Consider the following 22877-nt stretch of genomic DNA (forward strand, 5'->3'; position numbering starts at 1 on the left):
TCTGAAGTTTATTGATGTTTCTCCTCAAATATACCATGGGCAAGATAGTGTATCAACACAAAAAATTCCACAGCCAATTTTCTGGCCTGTGGAGCAAGGGAGACTTTTTTACCCAAGTTTCCCACATGACAGCACAGAACTTTGCCACTAGGTCATCACAGAGGTGTTTTACAAAGTATTCTATAAGAAACCATTCTAGTAAGAATAATAAAACAGAAGTAGCCATTTGAACAAGGATACATTTTGGAGTTACAGTTATAGATTATTATATTTTTACACTCAACACAAAGGAATCTTAACACTATGAGTAAAATTTTGCTCTCAGTTAGAAACATACAAACCCAATGAATTCAGTATAGTACATACCAAGGACAGGAATCTTGCGAGAAGTCTGTCGGTTATAAATAAGCAAGTTTCCCTTAGTTGTTCCAACAGCAAGCAAGGCTCCAACTTTGGACCAAAGCAAGAAAGACATTGGGTCTCTGAAATATTAAAAAAAAAACAATAAAATCATCTTATATGGCATATCAGTGAGATTCTCTTTTAAATTTAAAAAACAATCACATTGTTAACTACAATTTTTTGTTTTGTATTTGCACAGTGTTGTGTAAACCTGAGCTAAACTTTTTAATTCATTTGTTTAGGGTGAGTTTGCCACTTTCAGACTTGCTTAAGCATTCACAAAATAGCGATGAACCAGGGCAGGGGAGCTGGTTTGTTTAAATATTTAGACATATACAAATGCTAAAAGTGGGCATCTGTGCATAAGCTCTAAGCATCCTTGATATACTTTCAAATATATCAGAGATAATCAAGTTGACAACAAATTTCTAAGAAATGCTTTCAAAGATGGTGCTTTTCTGAATTTTTTTTGTATTTTAACGGTTTAGTTGGGACTGATCATGACTGTATTCACATGGTAGATCATGGTTCTTTGATTGACAGACTATGGAACGTAGTAAGAAACTTAGCACAAGCTTTTTTGCTTTGAGTTTCAGACAGAGGAAGGCTGTGTTTTGTGTGATTTTTTTAAGAGTTAATACAAAAAGCTAATATCTTAATTTAGTAAAAAGATAATATTATTTCAATCTCCCTGCAGCCTAATCTGTCAGCCAAGCCCAAGTCCTGATATTTCTGTTGCATTTATATTGTTGTATGCAATTAGGTGTGGCTTCCTTACGGATACAGTCTCCCACATGTAATTGGATTTTAGAATTGATGTATGCAAATGCCCTTGAAGGACATTTTGTCTGTTTTATTATTAGTTTAAAAAGTAATAAACATGAAGAGCATAATAAATGATAATAGAAGCAAAAGTACTAAAGGAATAAATATTTCTGTAACAGGGGCTGCTCATATCCCAGCTAGGTAGATTGGATGGACGTAAAGTAAAAGCAAGCAAAATAAGACGCATTCAGAGTCTGTGACTGTTAATCAGGATCAAGTTTCTGATAAGTCATGTGAAGAGGGAAATATTTTTTCTGTTGCTGATGAATGACTTTGGGGCAGGGACTTTATTATTGTATGTGCTTCAAAAGTACCGAGCACATTGTGGGTGCTACTGCTATGTAACTAATAATAGATGGAGACTCTCTCAGGATTTAGGCACTCTTGACATTCCTTTAAAAACACAAATCATACCGTAAAAAAATATCTAGCTGCAAACTCCATCATATACCAACAATGACCAACTAATCTTTACAGCAACAAGGTTAGATATTGCCCTTCAGCAACACCTGATCCACAAAAGCTGTATTGAAAGATCTTTGCAATACACCTGAAGGTCAAGAGATTCATCCTTTTTAGAACCCTGGTGTGGGAAACAAGTTCCAAAGTTGAGGAACCCTTAGGGAAAGCACCTTCCCAGTAGCAGCCTCTCTTTTAACTGAATGGATTCCAGATCAAGTGTTTCTATTGATCCCAGTTTTGGTAGTAGCACATGTCATGGGGAGAGGTAATTTCTCAAGTAGACTGGTCAAGGCCATTATAGACCAAAACCTACAGAAATGCTCTACCTTGAAACTGCAGATAGCCAATTAAGGCTACAAAACACCAGTGTAACGTCCTTGTGGCAACACACCTCACTTAAGAAGCAGGCTGTTGCATTCTGCATTAGTTTCAGCTTCCAAATGAGTATAGGATGTTGCACCAAGAAGGGCATACTGTACTAGTCTGATTCTTGACATGCATTTTACAAGAAGAGTTTTTCTTACCTCATGCCACTGTCCACCTGGCTTGTTTTGTTTGTGTTGGCATCCCACAGATAAACGGTACTAGATTTGTCAGCAATTATGGCTAAGGTGTCCCCATCTTTATCCCAGTCCATAGCAACACAGTTGCTTAAGAAACAGAGAGAAAGAAGAAAGTAAACTTTACTAGGGATTTTAAAAGTTTATGAGGGTCCAAGCCAGACAAAATTATACAGTCAAAATGAAGCCCCTGACCCAGCTCCTCCCCTCCGAACAAACCTGAGACAGGATGAGACAGTCATGTTATGTAAATCTGAATCTCCAGATAGAAGTTGCACCCCAGCTCTAATCTCACCCAAGGCTAAGACTCCTTCCTACCACTTGTGCCTCCAAAGGGGGCTCCAGAGCCCTGACCCCTTGCTGGGCCCCAGGGCTAGAGGGCCACTTCCAACATACTCTGGATCTTTAAGGGACACCAAGCTGTCACTCAACCTTATGGTTTTTTGGAGGCCAGCTCCCTCCTAGTTCTCAGAAGCATATTAAGTTTGGGACAGAAGTCCACATGGAAGCAGGAAAATGTTCTAGTTGCTGTTCTCACAATGAGCACAGAGACCGACATACCCCACAATCTCTAGCATAGGACTAAGGAAGGGACATATATATTAAGGATTATAAACACCTCTGCTTATGCACTGGGTATATTTTCCTGCTGCACTAGTGCAGAGAAGGGTTGGGCACCAAAGGCTCTTATTAGAACTGGAAGAGACAATGGATCATAATGAAAAAATCCTCAAAGACTGTACAGAAGAAAGAGGCCTCTTGGAGTAATTCTGCGATTAAAAACCCTTGGCTGGTGTCATAAATATAAAGGGAAGGGTAAACATCTTTAAAATCCCTCCTGGCCAGAGGAAAATCCTTTTCACCTGTAAAGGATTAAGAAGCTAGGATACCCTCGTTGGCACCTGACCAAAATGACCAATGAGGAGACAAGATACTTTCAAAAGCTGGAGGAGGGGGGAGAAAAAAAGGATCTCTCAGTCTGTGTGATGCTTTTTGCTGGGAACAGAAAAGGAATGGAGTCTTAGGGTATGTCTACACTACGGAATAAGGTCGAATTTATAGAAGTTGGTTTTTTAGAAATCGGTTTTATATATTCGAGTGTGTGTGTGTCCCCACAGAAAATGCTCTAAGTGCATTAAGTGCATTAACTCGGCGGAGTGCTTCCACAGTACTGAGGCTAGAGTCGACTTCTGGAGCATTGCACTGTGGGTGGCTATCCCACAGTTCCCGCAGTCTCCGCTGCCCATTGGAATTCTGGGTTGAGATCCCAATGCCTGATGGGGCTAAAACATTGTTGCGGGTGGTTCTGGGTACATATCGTCAGGCCCCCGTTCCCTCCCTCCCTCCGTGAAAGCAAGGGCAGACAATCGTTTCGCGCCTTTTTTCCTGAGTTACCTGTGCAGACGCCATACCACGGCAAGCATGGAGCCCACTCAGGTAACCATCACCCTATGTCTCCTGGGTGCTGGCAGACACGGTACGGCATTGCTACACAGTAGCTGCAACCCATTGCCTTTTGGCAGCAGACGGTGCAATACGACTGGTAGCCGTCCTCGTCGTGTCCGAGTGCTCCTGGCCACGTCGGCTGGGAGCGTCTGGGCAGACATGGGCGCAGGGACTAAATTTGGAGTGACTTGACCAGGTCATTCTCTTTAGTCCTGCAGTCAGTCCTATTGAACCGTCTTATGGTGAGCAGGCAGGCGATATGGATTGCTAGCAGTCGCACTGTACCATCTTCTGCCGGGCAGGCAAGAGATGAGGATGGCTAGCAGTCGTATTGTACCATCTTCTGCCGGGCAGGCAAGAGATGAGAATGGCTAGCAGTCGTACTGTACCATCTTCTGCCGAGCAGCCATGAGATGTGGATGGCATGCAGTCCTTCTGCACCGTCTGCTGCCAGCCAAAGATGTAAAAGATAGATGGAGTGGGTCAAAACAAGAAACAGACCAGATTTGTTTTGTACTCATTTGCCTCCTCCCCTGTCTAGGGGACTCATTCCTCTAGGTCACACTGCAGTCACTCACAGAGAAGGTGCAGCGAGGTAAATCTAGCCATGTATCAATCAGAGGCCAGGATAACCTCCTTGTTCCAATAAGAACGGTAACTTAGGTGCACCATTTCTTATTGGAACCCTCCGTGAAGTCCTGCCTGAAATACTCCTTGATGTACAGGCACCCCCTTTGTTGATTTTAGCTCCCTGAAGCCAACCCTGTAAGCCGTGTCGTCAGTCGCCCCTCCCTCCGTCAGAGCAACGGCAGACAATCGCTCCGCGCCTTTTTTCAGTGCGGACGCCATACCAAGGCAAGCATGGAGGCCGCTCAGCTCACTTTGGCAATTAGGAGCACATTAAACACCACACGCATTATCCAGCAGTATATGCGCCACCAGAACCTGGCAGAGCGATACCGGGCGAGGAGGCAACGTCAGCGCGGTCACGTGAGTGATCAGGACATGGACACAGATTTCTCTGAAAGCATGGGCCCTGCCAATGCATGCATCATGGTGCTAATGGGGCAGGTTCATGCTGTGGAACGCCGATTCTGGGCTCGGGAAACAAGCACAGACTGGTGGGACCGCATAGTGTTGCAGGTCTGGGACGATACCCAGTGGCTGCGAAACTTTCGCATGCGTAAGGGCACTTTCATGGAACTTTGTGACTTGCTTTCCCCTGCCCTGAGGCGCATGAATACCAAGATGAGAGCAGCCCTCACAGTTGAGAAGCGAGTGGCGATAGCTCTGTGGAAGCTTGCAATGCCAGACAACTACCGGTCAGTTGGGAATCAATTTGGAGTGGGCAAATCTACTGTGGGGGCTGCTGTGATGCAAGTAGCCCATGCAATCAAAGATCTGCTGATATCCAGGGTAGTGACCCTGGGAAATGTGCAGGTCATAGCGGATGGCTTTGCTGCAATGGGATTCCCTAACTGTGGTGGGGCCATAGACGGAACCCATATCCCTATTTTGGCACCAGAGCACCAAGCCGCTGAGTACATAAACCGCAAGGGGTACTTTTCAATAGTGCTGCAAGCTCTGGTGGATCACAAGGGACATTTCACCAACATCAATGTGGGATGGCCAGGAAAGGTACATGACGCTCGCATCTTCAGGAACTCTGGTCTGTTTCAAAAGCTTCAGGAAGGGACTTTATTCCCAGACCAGAAAATAACTGTTGGGGATGTTGAAATGCCTATATGTATCCTTGGGGACCCAGCCTACCCCTTAATGACATGGCTCATGAAGCCGTACACAGGCAGCCTGGACAGTAGTCAGGAGCTGTTCAACTACAGGCTGAGCAAGCACAGAATGGTGGTAGAATGTGCATTTGGACGTTTAAAGGCGCGCTGGCGCAGTTTACTGACTCGCTTAGACCTCAGCGAAACCAATATTGCCACTGTTATTACTGCTTGCTGTGTGCTCCACAATATCTGTAAGAGTAAGGGGGAGATGTTTATGGCGGGGTGGGAGGTTGAGGCAAATCGCCTGGCTGCTGGTTATGTGCAGCCAGACACCAGGCCGGTTAGAAGAGCACAGGAGGGCACGGTACACATCAGAGAAGCTTTGAAAACCAGTTTCATGACTGGCCAGGCTACGGTGTGAAAGTTCTGTTTGTTTCTCCTTGATGAAACCCCCCGCCCCTTGGTTCACTCTACTTCCCTGTAAGCTAACCACCTTCCCCTCCTCCCTTCAATCACCGCTTGCAGAGGCAATAAAGTCATTGTTGCTTCACATTCATGCATTCTTTATTCATTCATCACACAAATAGGGGGATGACTACCAAGGTAGCCCAGGAGGGGTGGTGGAGGAGGGAAGGAAAATGCCACACAGCACTTTAAAAGTTTACAAGTTTAAAATTTATTGAATGACAGCCTTCTTTTTTTGGGGCAATCCTCTGTTGGCCGGAGGCCCCCCACCGAGTTCTTGGGCGTCTGGGTGTGGAGGCTATGGAACTTGGGGAGGAGGGCGGTTGGTTACACAGGGGCTGTAGTGGCAGTCTGTGCTCCAGCTGCCTTTGCTGCAGCTCAACCATACACTGGAGCATACTAGTTTGGTCCTCCAGCAGCCTCAGCATTGAATCCTGCCTCCTCTCATCACGCTGCCGCCACATTTGAGCTTCAGCCCTGTCTTCAGCCCACCACTTACTCTCTTCAGCCCGCCACCTCTCTCCCGGTCATTTTGTGCTTTCCTGCACTCTGACATTATTTGCCTCCACGCATTCGTCTGTTCTCTGTCAGTGTGGGAGGACAGCATGAGCTCGGAGAACATTTCATCGCGAGTGCGTTTTTTTTTTTCTTTCTTCACTAGCCTCTGGGAAGGAGAAGATCCTGTGATCATTGAAACACATGCAGCTGGTGGAGAAAAAAAAAGGGACAGCGGTATTTAAAAAGACATTTTATAAAACAGTGGCTACACTCTTTCAGGGTAAACCTTGCTGTTAACATTACATACATAGCACATGTGCTTTCGTTACAAGGTCACATTTTGCCTCCCCCCACCGCGTGGCTACCCCCTCAACCTTCCCCCCTCCCTGTGGCTAACAGCGGGGAACATTTCTGTTTAGCCACAGGCAAACAGCCCAGCAGGAATGGGCTCCTCTGAGTGTCCCCTGAAGAAAAGCACTCTATTTCAACCAGGTGACCATGAATTATATCTCACTCTCCTGAGGATAACACAGAGAGATAAAGAACGGATGTTGTTTGAATGCCAGCAAACATACACTGCAATGCTTTGTTCTACAATGATTCCCGAGTATGTGTTACTGGACTGGAGTGGTAAAGTGTCCTACCATGAAGGACGCAATAAGGCTGCCCTCCCCAGAAACCTTTTCCAAAGGCTTTGGGAGTACATCCAGGAGAACCGCGAATGCCAGGGCAAAGTAATCCTTTCACATGCTTGCTTTTAAACCATGTATAGTATTTTAAAAGGTACACTCACCGGAGGCCCCTTCTCCGCCTGCTGGGTCCAGGAGGCAGCCTTGGGTGGGTTCGGGGGGTACTGGCTCCAGGTCCAGGTGAGAAACAGTTCCTGGCTGTCGGGAAAACCGGTTTCTCCACTTGCTTGCTGTGAGCTATCTACAACCTCATCATCATCATCATCTTCTTCGTCCCCAAAACCTGCTTCCGTATTGCCTCCATCTCCATTGAAGGAGTCAAACAACACGGCTGGGGTAGTGGTGGCTGAACCCCCTAAAATGGCATGCAGCTCATCATAGAAACGGCATGTTTGGGGCTCTGACCCGGAGTGGCCGTTCGCCTCTCTGGTTTTCTGGTAGGCTTGCCTCAGCTCCTTCAGTTTCACGCGGCACTGCTTCGGGTCCCTGTTATGGCCTCTGTCCTTCATGCCCTGGGAGATTCTGACAAAGGTTTTGGCATTTCGAAAACTGGAACGGAGTTGTGATAGCACGGATTCCTCTCCCCAAACAGCGATCAGATCCTGTACCTCCCATTCGGTCCATGCTGGAGCTCTTTTGCGATTCTGGGACTCCATCATGGTCACCTCTGCTGATGAGCTCTGCATGGTCACCTGCAGCTTGCCACGCTGGCCAAACAGGAAATGAGATTCAAAAGTTCGCGGTTCTTTTCCTGTCTACCTGGCCAGTGCATCTGAGTTGAGAGTGCTGTCCAGAGCGGTCACAATGGAGCACTCTGGGATAGCTCCCGGAGGCCAATACCGTCGAATTGTGTCCACAGTACCCCAAATTCGAGCCGGCAAGGCCGATTTAAGCACTAATACACTTGTCAGGGGTGGAGTAAGGAAATCGATTTTAAGACCCCTTTAAGTCAAAATAAAGGGCTTCATCGTGTGGACGGGTAGAGGTTTACATCGATTTAATGCTGCTAAATTCTACCTAAAGTCCGAGTGTAGACCAGGGCTTAGAACTTGGTAAGTAATCTAGCTAGATATGCATTAGATTCTGTTTTCTTTAAATGGCTGAGAAAATAAGCTGTGCTGAATGGAATGGATATTCCTGTTTTTGTGTCTTTTTGTAACTTAAGGGATTCTCTATGTTTTGAATTTAATTACCCTGTAAGGTATTTACCATCCTGATTTGACAGAGGTGATTCTTTTATTTTTTCTTCTCTTAAAATTCTTCTTTTAAGAATCTGATTGTTTTTCATTGTTCTTAAGATCCAAGGGTTTGGGTCTGTGTTCACCTATGCAAATTGGTGAGGATTTTTATCAAACCCTCCCCAGGAAAGGGGGTGGAAGGTTTTGGGGGGATTTTGGGGGGGGGGGGAAGATGTTTCCCAACGGGCTCTTTCCCAGTTATATACCTGTTAGACTTTTGGTGGTGGCAGCGATAAAGTACAAGGGCAAAAGGTAAAATAGTTTGTACCTTGGGGAAGTTTTAACATAAGCTGGTAAAAGTAAGCTTCGGAGATTTTCATGCAGAGTTCAGAGTGGGGAAGGAATCTTGACAGCTGGCCTGTGCCAGCCGACTCAGGCTAAGGGGCTGTTTAATTGTGGTGTAGACATTCGTGCTCAGGCTGGAGTTTGGCCTGTAGGACCCTGTGAGGTGGGAGGGTCCCAGAGCTCAAGCTGCAGCCCAAGCCCAAATGTCTACACTGCAATAAAACAGCCCCACAGCCCAAGCTCTGAGAGCTTACGTCAGCTGGCACAGGCCTAACTGCAGCATCTAGCTGCAATATAGACACACCCTCAGTGCCTCTTACCGTCCCAGGGAGGGCAGAGTGAGCCACTCAGTTCCAGGAGACCAGCTGCATCCCTAAAGACAACAAAAGGATGGATTCTGGCACACAAGTGTTTGTATAAATGTTAGCAGCCCTGGCATGTGTATCAAGGTAGATTTGTGTGAACACAACAGAACCTGAACCAACCCTGACTTTGGATGGAGTCTGGGTATTATATTAACCATTTGCACATCTCTAATCAAAAGGCAAGCAACTCATAATGAATAGCAGGCATCTGGTTACTCGTTCTAGACTCCATCTGCTAGTATGGGAAATAACTTACTGTTTGGCTGCCAGAGGGACATGTGTCAATTAAATATGTAAAAACTAATGCATATAAAAAAAATGCAGTGTCTAATCTTTGCAAAAACCCACGGAACATAGCTTTTGCTGTCATGAATGCTTCAACATGCTTTGGTTTTTAATTGTCTGAAAAATTGTCTTTTACACTCTTCTGCCATAAACCTTCTCTCTCAACCATTTGTTCTTTGGTTAAAAATGTACGCTATGCAAAAATAGTATTTAAAGCTATTGCAAGTGCTTTGAGTGAAAAAACCAAGAAGTCTGACTGCCTGAGAAGTCAAAATAAAATTTATTTTATAAAAAATAATTTGTTTTGAAGCCTAAGATCCAATGTGAATTGTGCTTTTGCTCTGCATTCTAGGCAAGTACATTTATAGCTTCCAGTAAAACAGGGGGTAGCTTCTTGAAAAGCTAGCAGTTTTCCCATCCTGCTCACTTAGTAGCTCCTAATAGGAAGCACTTTATGCATACCAAGCTGCAGGCTAAATCAGTAACCCACCAGTTCAACCTTTTATCTTCTTTTCTCCCACTTGCCTGAATTTAGCATGATAGTAAATGTGGACTCCTGCAAGAAACTTCAATGGATGTCTCAATCTCCAACCACAGCAGCATGCAGCATTCTGGTGAGCAGGAGGAATAAATGGGAAGGGAAGCCACTAGAGGCAGTGTAACCAAGGGGACACAGCACTTGACTGGGACTCAGGAGATCTGGATTCTATTGCCAGCTCTGTCACTGGCCTGTTGTGAGACCTTGGACAAGTCACCTTCTCTCTCTGTACCTCAGTTTCTCCACCTGTTAAATGGGGATAATGACACTGACCTGGTATACATACACACCCAATACAAGCAGCTCATGTACATGGGCTCTGATGGCCAGCATCCTGAGCACAGAGCTGCTGAACTGGAAGAGCAGACACAGATGGAATTGTTTATAGACTCTGCATATAGGGACACTGGAGTAGGCTCACCTCAGAACTGACTTCCCCAATCGTCCAGATGAGGAAGCCAGACTCATGGTGGAAGGGGCACCAAGGTGGAATGGAGGCACATACCCCCTTAGATGGGAGTCTCCTTCCGACTGAGATAGTGGAGACTGACAGCTCTTCATGTACTGAGGAGGTCATTCCAGGGGACTGAATTACAGTGGGGAGAGCAAACGTACCCCTACATTGCAGCCAAAAAAACGCAAACAACAAAAAATGCAGCAACAAGTCTCAGAGCCCAGGTCAAATTGGGCTTGCACTCTGGTGCTAAAAATTGCAGTGTAGATGTTCCCACTTGGCCTGGGCCTGGGCTCTGAAACCAGGGAAGGGAGAAGAGGGTCTCAGAGCCTGGGCTTCAGGCTGAGCAGGAATGCGTACACTGCTGTTTTTAGCCCTGTAGCACAAATCTGAGTCAGCTGACCCAGGCTTAGACTGCTGCCACAGAATTTATTTTGCAATGCAGACATACCCAAAGACTGATTGTGGTGACAGAAGACTGATCATGAGAAATGTAGATAGTTGGTGACCATGAGAACAGCTTGGTGACTTCACTACCAGGTGTAAAGGTTGCAGACATCATGAGATATCCAACCAAACTGCAGGCGAGCGCTGGGGAAGAGCCTGTGGTCGTGGTATGTATCGGTACCAACGATGTAGAGAGATGTAGTGGAAAGGTCCTGGAAGCTAAATTTAGAATACTAGGTAGAAGGCATAAGTCCAGGGCATCAGTGGTAGCTTTTTCTGAAGTGCTTTGAGTTCCATACACAGGTCCAGCTAGGCAGAGGGAATGTCAAGGTCTCAATGCATGGATGAAAAGACAGTGCTAAGAAGAGATAAAGTTTTGTAGGTACTCGGGAACATTTGGAGGAAGGAGAAGCTATACAGAGGGCAGGAGACCACCTTAATTAAAATGGAACCAGACTAGAATGGAATAGAAAATAAATAAGGTAACAGTTTGGGGTTGTTGACATGAGTAGATGGTGAGAGATAGAACTGAGGTGAAGAAAGAACTTTTATACAGTTTTTGAGATGAAGTTTGGACCTGAAATAATTTTTTTTTGTATTTTAAATCTTTTTAGCCTGTCACTTATTACACATTTATATATTTTAGCGATGAGCTATTTATGTGGGGACCTAAAATTATCTCTACCCTTCTTTTGATGAAAAGTATAGTTAAAGAATGTTTTACGTATAAGGATATATATAATTTTTTCCTGATCTTTCATGGCTATTGTATTATGAATTCAGTTTTGCCTCAGAAATGCATCTTCCATACATTACTTATATGTATGTATGTGCCATTAAAAGTGTGTGTTTTTTTTTTTGTTTAAGAACATGTTCCAAACCCTTGTTAGTTCTTACCTTGGTAAATTAATTTCATTTCTCTTCTGACCATGACGATCAAAGATTTTTACAGTGTGATCAGTTCTAAAAACACAGAAGATGAATTCAGTATTTTTGTACATTTGCAAATATCCTTAGAGATTTCATAAAAACTTTTTCCATTGATCTTTCATGCCCCATTGATATGGCTCAGGAGTTTTATCTATTGATATTTCCAGTGGATAGGTACTTAATGTGACAGATATTATGGACATATGCAGGGTTGTTGTAGCCATGTGGGTCCCAGGATATTAGCGAGACAAGATCGGAGAGGTAGTATCTTTTATTGGACCAACTTCTGCTGGTGAGAGAGGTAAGCTTTCAAGCTTATACAGAGCTCTTTTTTAGATATGGGAAATATACAGCTTGCCTCTCTCACCAGCAGAAGGTAATCCAAGAAAAGATATTGTGGACACTTGGAATAATAAAAAGTTATTGTATCAGCTTTATAAGTCTTATATGTATGTTTATGGGCTAAGGGATTGCATTCTGGCTCCACAGGAGAGTTACAGGGTTTCCTACAAGAACTAAATCACTGGGTGGTAATTAATGCAAATTCCTAGGCAGGTAGCAAGTCTGGAGGAAACTGCATATACACCGCCTTGACAGGATTCAATTTAATCTGATAGAGGACAGTAAACATCAATTTCAGCTGACACACGGAAATTTGACCAAAAAAAAAAAAAAAAAATCCCCCACGCACCTTGTGTCTGCAGGGATCAGGTGTCACCAGTCCTCAGGCAGGGCAGGCAACCCCACTGTCATAGCTTTCTCACTCACCAGCTGGGAGTGTGGCAGCCATCCCCAGGCAGAAGCCATTCGGCAGTGGGGTGGCCTCCCCTGTGGCCAAGGGCTCATCTCGCAGTCTTAGGCAAAGGGTCTCTGCTCTGCTCTACATGCCCTACCAGGACTGCAACCTTCCCCACATCTTGCATCTACAGGGATCCAATGTCACTGGCCCTGCAGCAGCACAGGAAGCCCTGGGCAGCCCTTCTGTCACAAGAGTGAGGCCATGATATTGTGGTGGCAGAGGGCTCACTATGCTACCACAGGGCCTGACATACTTGATTCCTGCTGGTGCAAGGTGTGGAGAAGACTGAGGTCCTGGAGAGGCAGAGCAGAGACTCCGAGCCATTACTGCAAGGATGATGTACTGTGGGGGCTCTGTCCCTAGGCAAGAGCCATTCGGCAGTAGGGTGGCCTCCCCTCAGTTTAGGGGCTTGTCCTCTTCCTCATAGCTCTGGAGTGGAGTCTCTGCTCTGCCCTGCCAGGACCACAACCTTCCCCGCACCTTGCACCTGCAGGGATCAAGCATCACAGGCAGGGAACCCTCTGGGGCCACACAGAGGAGCTGCACTCACCCACCCACCCACCAGAAACAGAGGAGCAGTCAGTCCCTGGGATGGACTTGTTCAGCAGCAGGGTGGCCTCCTTCTGTGTCCAGGGGCTCATCCTTCTCCTTGGAGTCTTTGCCAGAGGTCTCTACTCCACCAACTGAGGATGACAGCATATCTGGCATCTTTTACCTAGGTGTCTTGGGTCCCTCAGCTGTGTAGGGTGCACTGCAGCCATGTTGCCAGTCCTGGGAACCTCTTGGAGCCCCACAGTTAGTGCTACCCTAATGCTAACCCAACCCTCCCCTCCCCCTCAATTTCCAGCAATTGTAAAAATTAAAATAGTTAAAAATCAAACAAAAATCTTAAAAATAAAAATATATATTAGTTGCCTAAATTACAAAAAAAAAAAAAAATTGAATTCTGCCAAGTCTATCTATACTAGTTTGACCCACTTCAAAAAACTTGACAAACAAAGAAATGAAAACTATAAAAGTGCCACAAGTACTCCTTTTCTTTTTATAAAAGCGCTGTTGGTCAATGGTTAACCCTATCATTGCCTGGTTGGTCACTAGTTAATCCTGTCATTGCCCTTGAGGAAACTGGACCATAGGTGCTGAACTGAAGTCAGATCTACTGTAGTAATCACAGTGAATTACAGGAAGAATTGCAGCCTAACTGCCCGGTCTAGAGGTGGGGAGTCACAGGACTCTACCCCGAGAATAGTAACGGCTGAGAAGCCTGAGACGTAAGTGGGGTGCCCTCAAGAAGGCCAAAAAGGGGTCAGAGATGCAAGTTACCTCAGGAACTGTGACATATACTGTGACAGTGAATATACAACATTAACAAAAGGGTGAATATTACTCAATTACACCTCTACATACATATTAATAATATGTAAATACTTCTTATCTTACCCTGTCACAGCAAGGAAGTTTCCTGAAGTTTTCTGCCAGGTGAACTGCACAGGGGAACCAAGCAAAGCCTTTTCTAATAGAGTAAATACTCGCTGAGGGAAGAAAGAGGGGAATTACTAACTTAAAAACGGTAAGCACTGGAGAACATTAAACCTGCCTAGTACATATTAGTAAATATAACTAACATTCTATAACTAATATATACAAATAAAGAAAGATAGGTTACAGGATAGACAATGTATAAAGGGGACAGAAGTCTGTGGCAGGCCTTTCATTATACATGGAAAAGTGAACTTTCATGACAGACACTTCAGAGCTGGTGTTCAACCTTTTAAGTTCAACCTTAAAAACCTAAGAAGAAAATAGTACAAATATACTTTAATTTGTATTAGCAATTTTTAAAAAAATTTAAATTAGAGAATTCAGACTTTTGCAAAGAGAGTACTTTTGATTGTTGCTACTTAGGTAAGAAAAGTAAAAGTACGAAACTAACCCAAGTAACTGAACTGTAAAATAAAATTAGCTTTTCTTTTCACCCCTTGCATGTGTTAAAATCTGAAGATTATTTATAAATCCACACAACTTTATTCTTTAGCAATATTGATAGTGTTGCCAACTCTTGTGATTCTATCATAAGTCTCACAATATTTGCTAATTTTCTTAAAGTCACAGGTGCTAGACTTAAGAGACTGCATAAGAAGCTCAGCTTTCATTGGAAAAAAAAGTAAGTTTCTAGTACGGTGGATAAAAATCTAAGATTTTCTCCACAAAATTAAAAAATTGACTTTTCTTATTTAAATTGGAAATTTTATTTAAACTGGATTTTTAATTTTATTTAAATTAGAAAAATTGTAAGTTTTTCTTTTTATAAATAAAACCTATTTATAATGAAATCTTAATTTGATACAAAAATATATTAAAGGCTAAAATAATTGTAATCTCTTAAAATATTTAAATAAAAATAACTACTGAATCAATGAGCCTCTGTCAAAAACCCTGAGTTAAAGACTTCTTTACTTTAAAGACTACGGAAAAGCAGTGGCTTTTTAATGTGTCTCCTGCAGCTCTTTGCAGCACGATATCAAAACACTGTGTGATTTAATTATTAATCTAAGTTATTAAACAATTAGGATGTTTCTACCATGTTAGTAACCAAGTGAAGTTGATAAAATAATACTTGGTCAATCATTTTTCGGAGAGAATAATATATATTAAATAAAACAATGAATTCATAGCACTGCGGCTCTTTACGGTAATGTTGGCTCTTGAACCACTGAGGTTTGAATATCACTGATATAAAGACAGAATTGGGGGGAAATATCTAACTTTTGAGATCACGCTTCACAAATATGGCACAATAGGACAGCATAAGTAATTTAGGAGACTGTCTCATTTTCAAGAGACTTAGGTGAGTCACTTTCACTTAGGCATATTTGAAAATTTTCGCAGGCTGACCTGAAATAATCAGTTTAAATCACTGAATACAGTTAATCCCTCTATTTAATAAATCACTTTTAGTTGTAAATATGAAATATGTGTTGATGAAAAGTTTATGTATCAAAAACATTTAATTTAAATGTTGTATATGCTGTTTGGTATGTTTGTTTGTTACCATCCTAATGCAGCTTGACAAAAATCAAGAGCAAAAAGTTAATTATCTAGTAAATAAACAATATATCTTTCATTTTCTAACATATTGAAAATGTACAATTAAGAATCTGAAAATATTAAGCTATACAATTTATAGTATAGTTATAGTATACCCCCCTAAGTAGTAAACAGATGTACCAAACTTACTTTAAAGGCTCTATTTAGTTGTAAATCAAAATTTTTTAATGGTTATATCAACCAATGAAAATGTACCTTTCTTTAGAAAATAACTGAAGTACAAATGGGAAAGTTGTTTAAAATCTATGATTTAAATGGAGGCTTTCTGCTTAAATCACCTTGATTTACATCAATCCACCCTGGTTTGTAGCCCTCATGTTTGGAAGAAAGAAAGAAAGAAAAAGCTATGAAACTTGAAACTATGAAGTAAGTGCACCCTACAGATTTAGAAATCAAAGCAAAGAAATTATTCATTTTAGAAGATCTCATGAGCTTTGAACACTTGAGGCTGGCAACACTATGTGTGGCCTGTGGAAGTTTCCCATTTGAAGTTCATTCTTTAAAAAAATGGAACAGGTTTGATCAGAGGAAGTATGGTCCAGTGGTTAAGGCACTAGCCTAAGACTTGGAAACCTGGATTCAATTTCCTGCTCCACCACAGACTTCCTCTGTGACCTTGGGCAAGTCACTTAGCCTCTCTGTGCCTCAATTTTCCATCTGTAAAATGAAGAAAACAGTATAACCTACTTCACAGGGCTGTTGAGAAAATACAGTACAGCTTGTGAGGTGCTCAGATACTCTAGTATCGTAGACCAAGTATCTAAGGGCTTGGCTACACGTGCGAGTTACAGTGCATTAAGGGAGCCCCAGACGCACTAGCTCAATACCCATCTACACTGGCAAGGCACGTAGAGCTGACTCCGCAGCTGGTCCGCTCCTGGTACTCCACCTCAGCGAGTGGAATAACATTTTGTGCGCCCCTGCTTGAGCACCGCGGCACCAGTGTGGACGCCCTGGTCTGTTAGTGCTCTCTGATCGGCCCCCAGAAGCGTCCCACAATGCCTGTACTAGCCACTCCAGTCACCACTTTGAACTCTACTGCCCTGCCCTCAGGTGACCAACCGTTAGACCTGCCCTTTAAATTCTCTAGGAATTTTGAAAATCCCCTTTCGGTTTGCTCAGCCAGCCGTGGAGTGCTCTCAGTGAATCTTTCCAGGTGACCATGCCTCCACGTCCCGGGCGATCCCCAGTATTGAGCAATGGCGAGGTGCTGGACCTCATCAGTGTTTGGGAGAAGGAAGCTGTCCAGTCCCAGCCTGGTTCCAGCCATAGGAATTACGATTCCTTCGGGCAGATATCAAGGAACATGATGGAAAGGGGCCATGACCGGACGCACTGCAGTGCAGGATTAAAGTGAAAGAGCTGCGGAATACCTACTGCAAAGCCCGCGAGGCAACAGCCACTCCGGTGCTGCTCCGTGACCTGCTGTTTCTACAAAGAGCTGGACGCGATACTTGGGGCTGACCCCATCTCCACTCCGAGTACCACCATGGACACTACCACATGGAAGCAAAGCAGGAGTGAGGGTGCTGAGGCAGAGGAAGACACACCGGAATCCCCAGATGCATACAGCCAGGAGCTGTTCTCAAGCCAGGAGGAAGGTAGCCAGTTGTGGTGGCTGGTGCTTGGGGAAGGACAAACATCAGAGGCGGTTCTCGGTAAGCGGTTTTTATTTTGGGAAGAAAGTTATTCACTGCGGGCTCTTGGGGTGAGGAGGGTATGGGCTGCATGCGTGCCTAGATGCGGAATAGGGCATTGATGTGCTCTCTCACATCGTGGTAATCGGCCTCAGTGATCTCTTCAAAGGTCTCATCCAGAACTTGGGCAATGTGCTTGCGCAGGTTTCTCAGGAGAGCCACTGTATTCCTTGTCCCAGTAAGACTAACTTCTCCACGTCACTGTGCCGTGAGGGGCAGGAGGACTATTGCTGCACACAGGCAAGCTATATATGGGCCAGGGCAGAAGCCGCATTGCAGTAGGAGACCCTCCCTTGCTTCCCAGGTCACCCTCAGCAGCAAGATATTTTTCAGGATGAACTCCTGTAGAAAATGTGGGGACAGTGTTCAGCATAGGGGCCCCCCTGCCGCTGTTGGCGCTCCCCAAGGCACAGAAACGCAGAGGACAGTACAGCCATGAAACAATCAGTCACGCTTGACCCTGTGCTGACTCACCATTTTGGGGCTCCTGTGGGTTGTGTGTGCTTGCTTTGGGGTGGGAAAATGATGCTATTGTGTAGATTGTGCTTGCCCTTAAGGACTGGAGAATCACTGCTCTGTCTGGTGTGAACAATGCTGCCTCTGTTAAGTGTTGCATTTTGCCTTTACAGATGCAACCTTGAGATCTCAGCCACCCATGTTATCTCCAAAGAATCAGAAAGAGGCCACGTAGAAGCAAGGAAGACATGTTGCATGAAGTAATGCAGCATTCAAGTAATGAAAATTGAAAAGTGCAGGAGTGGCGGGACACTGAAAGGAGGATCCGCCAGCAGAATGAGGAGCGCTGATACAAAAGCGCGGTGCTCCGGCAGCAAAGCACGGATTGGCTGATAAGCATAATTGAGCACTAAGTGGACTCGATCCAGGCACTCGTAGCCATGCAGGTGGAGCACTACCGTGCCCGACCCCCCCCTGCAGTCCTTGTCCCAAAACTCTTTCCCTTGTGCCCCCATGTTATCTCCAGCATTTCCCCACTTTCCCCAACATCCGGGTTCTTACCACTACCAGCTGCCTCCAATACCTGTAGCTTTACCACCCAGCCCTGAAAACTAGAACCCTTACCCACTGCACTCAACCCCCATCACCATGCAGTATAGCCATCCTGAAGTGCAGCACTCATTGCACATCACTCCAGACAGGAAGGCTGAGTATGGTAACAGGACATACACAAATCTGTGATTGTACCATTCCCCACCTCACCTCACCCCCTTGCCCTTTCTGTTTCCCGAGCAGTTGTGTTTCTTTCCAATAAATGGATTTTTTGGCTTTGAAAACATTCTTTATAATTGCATAAAGTAAAAGATACCTTAGCCCAGGAAAGAAACAGTCACTGCAAGTCAGTGTAGCAAACAAAGAAACAGTCACTGCAAGTCAGTGTAGCAAACAAAGATTCCTACTCACATTGGAACCACTGCACTTCACTCCTGCGCAGGGCACCAGACATTATTGGTGGCTTTCAGCCTCAAATTGCTCCCTCAAGGCATCCCTAATCCTTGCAGCCCCACACTGGGCACCTCTAATAACCCTGCTCTCTGGCTGTTCAAATTCAGCCTCCAACCAAGTGTTGAACCTCTAAGTTCCATGCCTGAGTGAATCATTCACCCTTCCCTTCACAAATGTTATGGAGGGTACAAGCACATGGATATAACCGCAGGAATGCTGTCATTGGCCAGGTCCAGCTTCCCATACTGAGAGCGCCAGCGGCCCTTTAAACAGCCAAAAGCACACTCCACAGTCATTCTGCACTGGCTCAGCCTGTTGTTGAACCGCTCCTTGCTGCTGTCAAGGCTCCCTGTGTAGGGTTTCATGAGCCATGGCTTTAAAGGGTAAGCAGGGTCTCCAAGGATCACAATTGTCATATCGACTTTCCCTACGGTGATCTTCTGGTCTGGGAAAAAAGTCCCAGCTTGCAGCTTCCTGAACAGGCCAGTGTTCAGAAAGATGCGTGCATTATGCACCTTTCCGGGCCAGTCTGCGTTAACGTCAATGAAACACCCACGTGATCCAGAAGCGCCTGGAGAACCATAGAAAAATACCCCTTCCGATTAACATACTTGGAGGCTAGGTGGGCTGGTGCCAGAATTGGAATGTATGTGCCATCTATCGCAGTTAGGGAAACCCATTTGTGCAAAGCCATCCACAACTTCATGCACGTTACCCAGAGTCATGGTTCTTCTGAGCAGGATGAGATTAATGGCCCTGCAAACTTGTATCAACACGATTCCAACAGTCGACTTCTCCACTCAAAACTGGTTAGCGACCGATCGGTAGCTGTCTGGAGTTGCCAGCTTCCAGACTGCAATAGCCACCTGCTTCTCCACCGTCAGGACAGCTCTCAATCTCGTGTCCTTGCGCTGCAGGGTGTGGGTGAGCTCCTCACACAGTCCCATCAAAGTGGCTTTTCTCATCTGAAAGTTCTGCAGCCATTGCCCATCATCCCAGGCTTCCATGACAATGTGAGCCCACCAATCCGTGCTTGTTTCCCGAGCCCAAAAGCAGCATTCCACGGTGGTGAGCATGTCCGTGAACGCCGCAAGCAAATGTGTGTCATATGCGTTACTAGAGCTGATATCATCATTGGAGCCCTCACTGTCACTTTGGATCATAAGGAATAATTCGACTGCCAAACGTGACGTGCTGGCAAGACTCGTCAGCATACTCCTCAGCAGTTCAGGCTCCATTCCCGCAGACCGAAAGGGAAGACAGAGCGCGCAGCACAAAAACCGCTGAAAGATGGCGCCAAATGTGGACAGAAGCACAGGGAATGCTGGAATGCGACCTGATGCATCACGGGGCGTTGGGACAGGAGCCAGAATGCCCCCGCCCCCTTCCCACAAGCCACAGCGCCAGAATGGGAAGAGGTGCTCTGTGGGATAGCTGCCCGTAATGCACCACTCCCAATGCCGCGGCAAGTGCCGCAAATGTAGCCACGCCAGTGCGCTTGTTCCTGTCAGTGTGGCCAGACTGCAGCGCTTTCCCTACTGTGCTCTCTGAAGGCGGGTTTAACTCACAGCGCTCTACATCTGCAAGTGTAGCCATGCCCTAAGGTATCTAGATAAGATAGACCAGACCTGTTCTAAGATAGACACGCAGCCTTACTTACTGGTTGTCAGGAAGGTCACAGAACTCAAGGATTCTGTGACTTTCCCTGACTTCTGCAGTGGCCCTTGGGTCAAAAAGTTTGCCCACCCCTGGGCTAGACCTGTACAGTTGGGGTTCAGGAAGAAGATTCCCCCTCCCCCCGGGCTGGTTATTCCCCCACTGCCCACTTCAGGGTTTCTGGCAGCTTCCTCTGCAGCGCCCCTTCCTGTGGGAGAGGCACGGGGCCGGCTCCGAAACGCCGCTCTTGCGCGCCCAGGCCGTTCCCCCAACATCCCACACAGCAGAGCGGGCCGCCATTCCCTGCGGCCCCCTGCAGCAGCGAGCCCCCATCCGCCCCCTTGCCACTCACCCCGCCCAGCTTCTCTCCCTCCCCCACTGCTCTAAAGCAGCCCCCGCCCCTCGGGTCGCCGCTGCCCTCCAGGGCAGGGCACGTCAGCGTGTCCCCGAGGCCGCCGCCCCGGGTCACCCCGCCCCACGCGCGGCAGCCCCCGCCAGGGTAGGGCGCCGAAGCGCTGCAGGCCCCGGGCCGGGCTGCCGAATCACAAGGCCCCTCAGCCTCCACAACTGCCGACAGCCCCCACGCCGGAGGAGCTCAGGCAGCCGGGGGGGGGGCAGTCCCCGGTGAGCCCCATGCCCGTCCCAATAACGGCATTTTTGAACTTTACCTTCATCTTCTCGCCCGGGGCTCCCGAGTCACTATTTCATGTGCGCATGCGCTGCCGCTCCGAGGGCAAGGGGGAGCGCGGCCCCCACCGCTAACAGCGTCCCAGTCACCCAGGAGATCTGGGGGCGGGGGTCAAGGGAAGAGCCTCTGGCGCCGCGACCAATCATCGTGAGGAGGCGGGGCTCAGCCCGAATCCGATCTGAGCGCGGTAGCTGCCGGCGGCCTCCGGAGCCAGCCCCACCCGCACAGTGAGCGCGCCGCTGGCGGGCGGGGGAGGCGGAGGGCCGAGGGAGGGGCCGGACTCAGGACGGAGCCCCTGGCCGTGCCCTCGTGCACCGGCGGCTTGTCCGGGCCGCGTTCCGGGGGCTTCTCTCTGGCTGTCGGGGGGAGCGGCCGAGTCGGGCTTGGGGGCCCCCCCGACCTGGGTGTGGGAGCTGATCCCCGCCTCAGTCACGCGTTCCTGGAGCCGCAGGGGCATCGCGGGTAACGGGGCCACCCCGCAATCCAGTGGCCTCAGCAGCGTGGGGCGGATGCTCTGCCCCGCTGGGCTCCCCACCACCATTCCCCCAGCGTTTGTTCCTGCAGGCCTAGGTGTGCGGGTCACGTTACAAATGCCGTGGGCAAGTCACGGCCCTGAGGCGCTTACAGTGTAAACCAGACAGATCGCAACGGGGGTGGCCGATGGGAGACAAGGGTTACAGGCAGCACAAGGTCTAGGGCTGCTGCTCTTGCTGTCTGCTGCCTCCTGGGTGTGACTGCGCTTGCTTGAAAGCACAGTTGCCAACTCTCATGTAGTAAATAAACACCCTACTTTCACGATAAACCAAAAATCAAGATAATCCCGTTTCAAAACAAGCCAATCCATAAGAACCCCAATAATCTATGTGACTAGATTCCCTGCCCTCCCCTGCTGTACAGTCTGGGACTGTGGTGGGCCTGCTGTGCACCCCTGAGTCTCACCCCTGCTTGCTCCCCCTTGCTGGGAGCTGATCCCAAAAAAGAAAAAAAAAGCAACAAGCTACATGCCAAACAAGCTACAAGCCAAAAACTAGCCAACAAGCAACTCACAAGCCAATTAAACCAAAAAAAAGCAAACAAACTCAATTTCTGTGTTTTTTTCACAGGTTTGGTATGTTTGCTTGAAAGCCAAGCATGTTTTGTGTTGACAACAGCAGCCCAGCCACCCGTTAGACCTCCATGCTCTCCTGCAGGCAAAGAGTGGCTACATGGGAGACCTTACAGCAGCACAAGAGTAGGATACGGCTGTGCCGCTGTAAGGTCCCTAGTGTAGACATAGCCTTATACAATTTCTTCAGGTTGAAGCAAGAGCAGAGAATGAAAAAATGATTTGGTTCTAGGGCTCTCTGTTTTTGCTCCTAGTGAGTGTGACTTACCCACCTTTGGCACCTGCTGGGCCAGGGAGGGCAAGAGAGGCCCCCCCGAAACCTGAGTGGTGCTGCATCCTCTCACCACTTTCTGTTTGCCCAGTCACAACAGCCCAAGTGGGGAGCCAGGTCCACTCCCAGCATGGGTGTAGTTTGCGGGGGAGGGAGATGTCCCCCCAACTGCAAACATCAGGCAGGTGCAGAATTTGTTCCCCATGTAGCCCTACTGGCCTGAGTGGAGCTGCCTACCCAAATATAGAAGTCAAACTACAGGTCAAGCTCACTCTCACTCCACCTACCCCAGTTTTCCTTTGGTGTTAAATTGTTGGGTGGGGGGTGTCTTAGTTTCAGATTTTGGCCTAGACCCCTTAAAACCTCTGTGCAGCCCTGATCCTTTTCCCTTCTTACTCCTGAGGGCATTCTGTCCCAAAAAAATTAAAAGTTCTGTGCATAATTTAAAAATCTTCAAATTCTATTGGTCAAAT

At 46.6% G+C, this 22877-nt stretch overlaps 1 protein-coding gene across 4 annotated transcripts in view; it reads right to left on the reverse strand.

Annotated features, from left to right (window-relative positions):
- The window catches only part of WDR19 (WD repeat domain 19), a 126029-nt gene extending 104896 nt beyond the window's left edge, over window positions 1–21133 (reverse strand). For 2 of the 4 annotated variants that reach the window (XR_012158692.2, XM_073342265.2), the window contains exons 1-5: window positions 21009–21129; window positions 13859–13950; window positions 11587–11652; window positions 2214–2339; window positions 367–482 (exon numbers count right to left, since the gene is read on the reverse strand). Coding sequence is in view for 3 of the 4 variants with exons in the window: in XM_073342265.2 (XP_073198366.2) it covers window positions 367–482; window positions 2214–2339; window positions 11587–11652; window positions 13859–13950; window positions 21009–21014 (406 nt within the window). In the remaining variant the exon portion in view is untranslated. Of the gene's footprint in view, window positions 1–366; window positions 483–2213; window positions 2340–11586; window positions 11653–13858; window positions 13951–21008 lie in introns of all 4 variants that reach the window. The other 2 variants (XM_073342266.2, XM_073342268.2) reach the window with 1 other exon arrangement.
- Between the last annotated feature and the right edge of the window lie 1744 nt (window positions 21134–22877).

Source organism: Lepidochelys kempii, chromosome 4 (assembly GCF_965140285.1).
Source record: "Lepidochelys kempii isolate rLepKem1 chromosome 4, rLepKem1.hap1, whole genome shotgun sequence".
Classification (NCBI taxonomy): Eukaryota; Metazoa; Chordata; order Testudines; family Cheloniidae; genus Lepidochelys; species Lepidochelys kempii.